Source organism: Euphorbia lathyris, chromosome 5, assembly GCF_963576675.1.
Source record: "Euphorbia lathyris chromosome 5, ddEupLath1.1, whole genome shotgun sequence".
Classification (NCBI taxonomy): domain Eukaryota; kingdom Viridiplantae; phylum Streptophyta; class Magnoliopsida; order Malpighiales; family Euphorbiaceae; genus Euphorbia; species Euphorbia lathyris.
This window is the reverse complement of record NC_088914.1, coordinates 5,569,942-5,579,435: the sequence shown is the minus strand read 5'-3', so window position 1 is coordinate 5,579,435 and position 9,494 is coordinate 5,569,942. Positions and strand designations below refer to the sequence as shown.

The following is a 9,494-nucleotide window of genomic DNA, read 5'->3' as shown; positions in this document are numbered from 1 at the left end:
TTCAATATCATATTTTTTATGGAACTACATTTTCGATTTTCGTAAATCATCTTTTTTGGAATTTTCTCTCTCTAAGCATTAACTTTATCTCTCTTTACCAAACATCATCTAAACAATCTCAAAATAAAAAAGTTGAAGAATTAAAGTTGCTCAGAATATTAGTGATTCTTAAAATATGTCATTTTTGAAGTCGTCAAAGGTGATTTTAATAATATCAATCGAAAAAGTCCTTATTTTGTTAAAGTTAAAAACCTCAGTCTTCGTTTTGACAAAAAGTAAATCACGGTCTTTTATCTAAAAATTAGTGAAACCACATGGGTTTTATTTGAACTTTACCCAAAAAGTTATTGAGTATTCAGTACGGTTAAAAAAATTTAAAATCTATCTCAATCTTAAAGCTATAAAAGGAAATCAATGTTATAATTCAGTACCATCCTAAAGAAAAACTCAATATTTTAATCCAATTCTAAATTTTTTTTATGGGTTAAATACATTGTATTATAATTAAGTATAAAATTACAACTAAATCATGTCATTAAATTTAATTCTTAATATGTCATTATTCTCTATACATTATGCTTTTACATCATAATTTAAAAAAATTAGACTCCAATCATAAATCATAAATCCTAGAAAATATATTATAACTTCTAATTTATAAATTCTAATCGTTAGAATATATTAAAAGTACTGATTTTACTATTTTGACATAATCTAAAATTATAACTTGACATAGTTGTAAATAGTTTTTAAAATATGAATTTCTATGTAATTTTCCCTTTTTTTATTCAGATATTTAGATTCGTGTTTAGCCTTTACTATCATCATAGATTTCTCCTACAATTGCGCTTCTAGGGAAGCAAACAAATTCAGCAGCTGGGGCAGAGGCAGAGGGGAGCTTGGGTCTAGGCCATCGGTTGCCAGAACCCCTATTATAGATGGTTTTGATGTGCCTGGTCATTGGAACTATTCTACTATGAATGGTTTCAACTCCTAATTAATTCATTGAGTTTGTATGTAATTACAAAATATAATTTGATTAATATATGATAGAAGATAAATTTCTTTAAGTTTGAGTGACTCAATTTTACTTGGGTAAACTACACTAATGGTACCCGAACTTTACCTAGTTTACACTTTGGCACCTAAATTACATTTTGTCCCAAAAATATATCTGAAGTAATGATGACCGAACAATTTAATATATTTTACCGGTTAATGACCGGTCAATGCGAGTTTCATGAGTTAATTACATCAATGGTACCTAAACTTTACCATAATTCACACTTCGGTACTTATATTTTATTTTATCATAAAGAGATAACATAAATAAAGGTGACTGAAAAATTTAGTTTATTTGACCGGTTAGTGACCGGATAACGTGAACTAAACATTGGAACTCACCATACACTTAATTAACAATGATAGTATTGTAATTTTATGTTAATTGAGTGTATGATGAGTCTCAATTTTTAATTTTAAATGGTCAAACTCATATCGATCAAATGTACAAAAATGTTGAGTCATTTTTACTTTAGGTGTATTTTTTGGACAAAATGAAATTTAGGTACCAAAGTGTGAATTAGAGTAAAGTTCAGGTACCATCAGTATAATTTACTCATCAAAATCGCAGTGACCGACCATTGACCGGTAAAATATAGTAAATTGTTCGATCATCGTTATTTCAGGTATATTTTTGAGACAAAATGTAATCTAGGTACCAAAGTGTGAATTAGGGTAAAGTTCAAGTACCATTAGTATAATTTACTCAATTTTACTTTTATAGTCAAAATTTAATTTAATTTTGAGAAGTTTTAATTACGTAAAAAATGGTTCTATATTTTACGTAAAAACTGCTCTGTTTTCTTTCTCAACTTCCATTAATTTTTCAAAGAACCACCCCCCTCCCATCAAAATTTCATAATCTATTAAATTTCAAAATTTCCTTCTTTTGACCATCTATTTTGAATAGGACGAAGGAATCCTCCCTCCAGGTTAGATTTTATGTGTTTTTCTTTGTTTTTAATTTCTTTTTAGTCTATGTTCATATATTTCATCAGATTTCTTTATCCGTCTGAATTGTATATGCTCCTATTATTCTTTCATTTATACCTTTTCCGGCTTTAGCAAGAGCGGAAACGGTTTATCTTGTCCGTAGATCAATATATCTACATGGTTGCATCAAAAGAAATGACTCAGATCCGAATGTTTGGAATGACCAGTTTGGATTGCAATTGCTTTTCTGCGGATTTGTATTTTCGAGAAATATATGTTTTATTTTCTCTTTGTAGTCGTTATGGTGCCTTCGTAGATCTTATAAAGTTTTATTGCTTACCGATTTTTACTTGTACTTATTTTTTCATCCAATGAAGTCATTAGGGGTGCAACCGAGCCGAACCGAGCCGAACCCTTGGTAGGCTCGGTATTGGCTTGTTAAAATCTCGAGCCGAGCTCTCTCGAATCGGGGCTTTGACGAGTTTTGACCGAGTCGAGCTTTGATCGAATCTAGCCGAGCTTTGACCAAGCCGAGCTTTTATCGAGCTTCTAACGAGCTTTAACCAAATTCATCATACAAGCATAGGATAAGTAGCGTAAAAAATAGAAAAGCCTTATAACATACTACATATGAGTTTAAAATATTTATAAAGAAAAACAATCATGTTATTGTCGAGATTCCAGAACAGTATATGGTACTTGTGATCGGAAACACAAGCTCAGAACAAAATTTCAAACAATGACATATATATATTAAAGTTTGTAGTGTATTTTATTCCTTATCAAAACCTAATTTTCTAACTAAAGACTCAAATGTCTAAGCTTTTTTTGTGTCATTTTTCTATGAGTTAAATCTTATTTGAGTTGTGAATTGTGATGAAAACTAATAATAACTAATGAAATATATATTAAATATTTATATATATAATGAAATATATATAGTAATTAAAAATAATCGAGCCTGCTCGTGAGCTTTCGAGCCGAACCTGAGGAAGCTCAGACTCAGTTTGTTAGTGCTCGAGCCGATCCCGAACTCGAGTCGAGCCCTATCGAGCCGAGCTTTGATGGAGCTTTCACCGAGCCGAACTCGAATAGTTTGTGAACTACCAAGGCTCGTTTGCACCCCTAGAAGTCATAAAAAAAATGGTTCCCCACCATTCAAATGATAACATGTATATATACAGGGGGAAATTGAACGAATTCAATTTAGCAAAAAAGAATTACACACGTAAAATTGACTCCAACGGACCAAACCTGTATTCGCGACTGTTCGGTAGCAACATTAAAATCTCAAAAACAATCCCATGATTTCATTCTAAACACTTAAAAAGATGCTGAAATTTTACTCCCAAGAAAAGGAAAGTGTCTGATGAGATCCATTTCCAGATGATCCTTCAATTCCAATCTGAAACAAGTCCTGGTTATGAAGACTAACATTTCCGCTTCCACCCGAAACCATAACAGATTCGCCCGGTCCAGTCTCCATCCCGAGGCTGTTAAAGTTCAGACTCGGGGCGAGTGACTGATGCCCCGGGGGGTTATGCTCATGCTGCACAATGTGGCTCAAGTTAATCTCCCGAGTGTCGCCCGGTGGAGATGACAGAAGAGAGAGAGCACGGCTCGAATCGATCATTCGGTTCGCTCCGTTGCTGCCGGCATTGAGAACAGATTGACAAACAGGAGATATAGTAGAACTAGAGCATTGTAAGAATGGAAAGTGCTTTCCACGGGACTCGGAGGCGGACACGGGAAAACTTTTTTTTCCAATGTTGATGTTTAAGGAGGATTGATCAGCGTAAAACATTGGATCATTCTCGGTTTTGACTGCCCCGATCCAAGCAGATGTTGGGTCGCTGCTCGAAAATAGTTCGGAGCTACCGAATTGTAAATATCTAGTGCCTGAAATGTAGTAACTTTTAATGAAGTTATTGGAGAATCAATTTTTCTATTGGACATAAGAGAGGAGTTTCGGGATGTCGGAAACCGAACCTTGGTGATTGGAAAACAACCTTGCGGAATTTACGGCCAGAGAATCGGGCTGAGGCTTTCTTCGGCGTCTGTTATGTCCGTCTAGACGTTTTCTACAGCTTCGTTTTCCCTCATCGAACTCCGCCAAGGAATGGAACCTATTACAAGGGGTATGCATTATTAATATCAATAATACAGCAAAAACTTTACTTTAACCGAGCAACAACCACCCGAGTGTCGTACCCGAAACATCGGTTAATAGGAAGGAGCTCGTAACAGCTCCAACCATCTAACAATAAAACTTATAATATACTCAAAGCACTCGAGGAAACGTCCCCAAAAACCATAAGCCGGTCTTAGGACTTCTCTCTAGCCGTAAAACATGTATATTCGAGTTTTCGTAGACCATAAAACATGTAGGTTTGGAGATAACACGAGTTCATCAGAAACGAAAGAGTTCAATGACTCGACAAACGAAAGTATACACATAGAGGCTAAGTAATTCAACCACAAAACACGAACCACACCAATAAATGCCTCGAAAATGACTCGACATACGAAAACATACACATACAGCCTAAGTAATTCAACCACAAAACACGAACCGCTGATGAATGACTCGAAAACGACTTGACATAATAAAGCATATACATACAGCCTAAGTAGTTCAACCACACAACAATGAATGCCTCGAAAACGACTCGACAAACGAAAGCAACATACAGCCTAAGTAACTCAACCACAAAACATGAACCACACCAATGAATGCCTCGAAAACGACTCGACAAACAAAAGCATACACGTACAGCCTAAGTAAACTCAACCACAAAACATGAACCACACCAATGAATGCCTCGAAAATGACTCGACAAACGAAAGCATACACATACAGCCTAAGTAACTCAACCACAAAACACGAACCACATCATCAATGAATGCCTCGAAAACGACTCAACATACGAAAACATACACGTACAGCCTAAGCAATCCAACCACAAAACACGAACCACACTAATGAATGCCTTGAAAACGACTAGACAAACAAAAGCATACACATAAAAAGGGCGGCCCGGTGCATACGCGCCCCCGCTAAGCGAGGATCCGGGGAGGGGTCCCACCACAAGGGTGTACTGGGGGGCAAGTCTTCCCCTGCCAATTCCGCTCCTAAGACTCAAAAGCATACACATAAAGGCTAAGTAACTCAACAACAAAACACGAACTAGACGAACAAATACCTCGAACACACGATATCTATTACCTGCTGCACTGCTGGCAAAACCGTTGCTCCTGACCTTTAATGAAAACCTTCGAAGTCTTCGAATGAAGCTCGCAGACTTTATGCCGTCGATGGTAATCCCTACATTTGCTAAGGTCTGAAGTGCATCCATCCACCAAGCATGATGGCACATGGTTTCCGAGTGAAGCAGTTCGAACACGTTTCAATGATCCAGACGATGATGACTCCATCGAACTCTCACTTGGTACCGAAAATTTCGCTACCCAATTATCCTCCGAATCACCCGAACTTCCTAGTTTCAAGTCTACTGAGCAATTCCAAGTCTTAAGATTATAGTCCATAGAACATCCTTATCTGTAATAAACATCTAATCAAATCACTCAAACAAGAACTCGCATTTTTCCTCCGAATAATGTTGTTTCGGAGGAAAATCCGGTAAAAAAAATCGGTTCTAATGCTCATATTTAATGTGTCAAAAGGTGTACAAAACCGATGGTCAAAACACAGGTTCAAATGCAATAAATGACATGAGACCAATGTCAGTTGATTAAACAGACGTTGAAAATTTCTCGGTTGAAGCAACATGTGAAACTGAAATTTGTATACGTGGCAAATATTTTCGTTAAAGCCGAAGTTTACGAGGTTTCTTCTATATGAAAACATTTTAAAATGAAAAAAAAAATAATAATCTGCCATCAGACTGATGCTAGTTGATTAAACACGTGTTGAAAAATTTTCGGTTGCAGCAACATGTGAAACTGAAATTTGTATACGTGGCAAATATTTTCGTTAAAGCCGAAGTTTCTATATGAAAACATTTTAAAATGAAAAAAAAGGTAATAAAATGACGTAAATTCCTTTATATACTAACGGTTTTAGTGAAAAATCAATGGTTATAAATAAAAGAAACACCGTTTCAAATGCAATAAATGACGTGACACTGATGTCAGTTGATTAAACATGTGTTCAAAATTTCTCGGCTGTAGCAATATATGAAACTAAAATTTATATACGTGGCAAATATTTGCGTTAAAGACGAAGTTAATGAGGTTTCTTCCATTTTTACGTTCGTATATAAAAACATTTTAAAACCGAAAAAAAAGTAATAAAATGACTTAAATTCCTTTTGTATACTAATGGTTTTAGTGAAAAATCTATCGTTATAAAAGAAATCTCGGATGCGTATTTGTAAATTATTAAACCACGCGAAAATCTTCATAAATGCTTGAAAATACAAATTTAATTTTGTTTGTACTTATCTCTATATATTTTAGTACCTTTTACAAGAAATTAACTTGGAAAGGTAGTTAGAAAAACAATTTCCAGGAAGTAATTTCAGGAAAAACAAAGGAAAACGTTGGCTATAGTTCGGGTTAAATGTATTATTGGTCACTGAACTTTTATAATTATTTCAAAATTGTCACTCAACTTCAATTTGACTAAATAAAACATTCAAACTTGATTTTCACTCCAGCAATTTCAAGAACAAAAAAAACATGGGTGTTACCTAACTGACACCTGTTGTTTTGGTCAGTTAGGGTGTAAGCTAGGTGGCAGTCAGGTGTCATTTCGGTTAGCGGTGAAACTTGACTAACGTTGATATGACATCTGCATTACTTTTCTGTATCTTTGTGCTCTTGAGGTAATTAGAGTTGCGTAATTGAGATAAAATTCAAAGTTGAATGATTTTATTAAGTTAAATTGAAATTGAATAACCATTTCAAAACCACCATAAAAGTTCAATGAGCAAAAATGCATTTAACCGCTGTAATTTTAATTTCCTTTCAACAATAAAGTGCAATCTTAATGCTGCAAAACCCATATTTTTTTTATAATAAGCTTATGTACTTTGAACTTAATTAATTAGTCTTTTTTATATAAACAAAAATTAATTGGCCTTTGTACTTGAAATAATTTATATTATTTTCAGTCCATTACTCTTTTTTTTCCTATTTTAAACTTTATTTTTCACTTTGTTAACTTTATTGATGATGGTTCTTCAAAAAAATAAAAAATAAAAAATTATTGATGGTGTTGCTACATAATTCTTTTCTTAAACTCCAAAAATATATTTCTTCCCACATATAATATTTATTATCATTATTTAACAAAATATCCAAAAATAACTTTATTTTGCTAAAATTAAAAAAAAAATACAATTTAAATTAGTAATAAAAATATAAATATATTAAAATACTAAGTAAAATTAATCAAAATATACCCATATAAAAAAAAACTCTATTTTAATATATTAAAATACAAAAAAAAAGTATGAACAGAAATAAACAGTAAACAGTACAGAAAAAGGCTGAAAAACACCCAGAATTTCACATAAAAAAAAAATTTGTGATCCAGAAGAAGACATAACCAGAAAAAAATAGAATAATGGGTACCTGAAAAATCCAAGAAATTAGGCAGAGAAGAAGGAAAAATCCAGTCTTTATTGTGAGTTGTAGCTCTCAAGTTGCAGAAAGATTGAGGTTTAGAAGTACATACAGTTAAAATTCAAATTGCAGGCAATAAAAGAGGACAAAAGAAGGAGAGGAAGAGGAGAAAGAAGTTAGAGAGAGAAAGTGAAAGATTTGGGGATTTTTGTTGTGAAAATTATTGTAAGTGACAAAGGAAAAATGGATAATGTATTCAAGTTTGGAGGAGAGAGAAAGAAGAGAGGGATTGAAAATGGAAAGGAGAATTTCAGAGTTTTCACTTTTTATGTCTACTTCCCTTCCTTTTTAGTCTTGTGATGGGTGAAGGGGAAACAACTAAAATAATGTTCAACTTTAAAAAGAATAAATTAAAATAAGGTATCAAAGTACTTTTTTAAGTTTTAATATCTTGTATAAACACGGGTAAATTATATGTGTGGTGTATAACATTTGTCCTGTTTTATAGTTTGGTGTATAACCTTTAATTTTGCATATAAAAGTATACAATCTTTTGGTGACCTCTCACTAAAGTGTATAACTAATAAGTGTAACCGGTAAATATGAAGTCAACATGTCACGCCAACAAATTAACTTCCTTAAAAGTTAAAAGTTGACCGGTTGACGTAAAGTCAACACGACACATCAGCAATTTTGACTTGTATGGAAGTCAAATTACTGATGTGGCACGTTGATTTTGCGCTAACCTGTCATAATTACTGGTTATATACCTTAGTGGGAGGTCATCAATAGGTTGTACAGTTTTGTGTGAAAAATTGAAGGTTGTATACCAAAGTATGAAAAATGACAAAAGTTGTGCACTATGTATGTAATTTACCCTTTGAATAGGCTTCTAGATCCTTCTTCCACTGGCTTGAGATGAGAATACCAACATGTTAGAAAGGGACCGATATTCGGTGAACTCGCTCTGGTGCTTAAGTTAGCAAAAGTAGAAGGAGGGTTGAAGATATTCAGAAAATTGATACTAGTTGTGTATTTCACGTACCTTATCTATGTCATGTACTTTTCCTATTTATAGTGGCAACCAAGGATAATTTTTGGCATTTTGGGAATACGCTCTGATGAGTCACAAGACACGCGTCAGCCTTCTAATAGTTCTGTCGATCTTGGTTTGTGACATTGTCAAGTGATGCACCCTGCCATGTGGCACACGCTCTACTAGATAGCTAGGTTTCATTCTACGGCCTTCAAATCTTTAGTATGTCAGGCGACGCACTGCTCCTTGTCTCTTATCCTTCGCATAACTGTCTCTACTGATCCAATGGCGGCTCCTTCCTAACTGTGCGGTTGTATGCATAGATGGTACATATTCTTTCACGTGGCCGAACATTTTATTCGCGGAAGCATAGAAAAGCTGTTGGTATAGCAAATTAACCAAGATGAGCAATGTAACTGGAGCATATTAGTCAGGTTGCACGAACCAGAGTAGTGAGCTAACACAAGGCCAAAACTCAGTTGGCAAGGAAGAAGGGAGAGAGAATACGAACAATTTTGGAAACCCAACGGAGAGAGACAAAGAGATGGAATCAAATTTAATGGGTTTAGAGAGAGAAAGTGAGAGTTAGAGAGACTAGTTTTAGAGAGATGAATTGATCATGGAAATTGAGGAAAATGGTAAAATGAGTATTTTAGGTTTTAAAATCAGAGAATCAGAGAGAATCGGTAAAAATGGAGAGCCAAATGTAAGAAATATTGGTCAACGGTCATAATGGATACGGGTATTAAAAAAATGTAAAGTTCAGTGGCTATAATATTAAAAATTGAAATTCATCCGCTACAACGTTAAAAACTGTAAAATTCAGGAGAACTTCTACAGTGGACCGGGTGCAATGGACCCAACCAATGAAAAA

The 9,494-nt window shown here is 34.2% G+C and overlaps 1 protein-coding gene across 3 annotated transcripts; it reads right to left on the bottom strand.

Annotated features, from left to right (window-relative positions):
- Positions 1 to 2,972: 2,972 nt before the first annotated feature.
- LOC136228905 (teosinte glume architecture 1-like) lies at positions 2,973 to 7,856 on the bottom strand. Of its 3 annotated transcripts, none has more exons than XM_066017404.1 (4): positions 7,594 to 7,856; positions 5,222 to 5,567; positions 3,985 to 4,121; positions 2,973 to 3,894 (listed from the first exon to the last, which is right to left on the bottom strand). In XM_066017404.1, the coding sequence occupies exons 2-4, from the start codon at positions 5,539 to 5,541 to the stop codon at positions 3,338 to 3,340; spliced, it is 1,014 nt and encodes a 337-aa protein (XP_065873476.1). In that variant the 5' UTR covers positions 5,542 to 5,567; positions 7,594 to 7,856; the 3' UTR covers positions 2,973 to 3,337. The 3 variants fall into 3 exon arrangements, with proteins under 3 accessions (XP_065873476.1, XP_065873475.1, XP_065873474.1); XM_066017402.1 differs by having other exon boundaries at positions 2,974 to 3,894; positions 5,222 to 5,554; XM_066017403.1 differs by lacking the exon at positions 7,594 to 7,856 and having other exon boundaries at positions 5,222 to 5,647.
- Positions 7,857 to 9,494: the final 1,638 nt, after the last annotated feature.

Excerpts from the sequence above, each read along its gene's own strand:
- LOC136228905 (XM_066017404.1), bottom strand. The coding sequence starts at position 5,541 with ATGGACTATAATCTTAAGACTTGGAATTGCTCAGTAGACTTGAAACTA. Across the intron at positions 4,122-5,221 it reads TTTTGCCAGCAGTGCAGCAG|GTTCCATTCCTTGGCGGAGT; the intron begins GTAATAGATATC and ends CCCTTGTAATAG. Across the intron at positions 3,895-3,984 it reads GTTGTTTTCCAATCACCAAG|GCACTAGATATTTACAATTC; the intron begins GTTCGGTTTCCG and ends ACTACATTTCAG.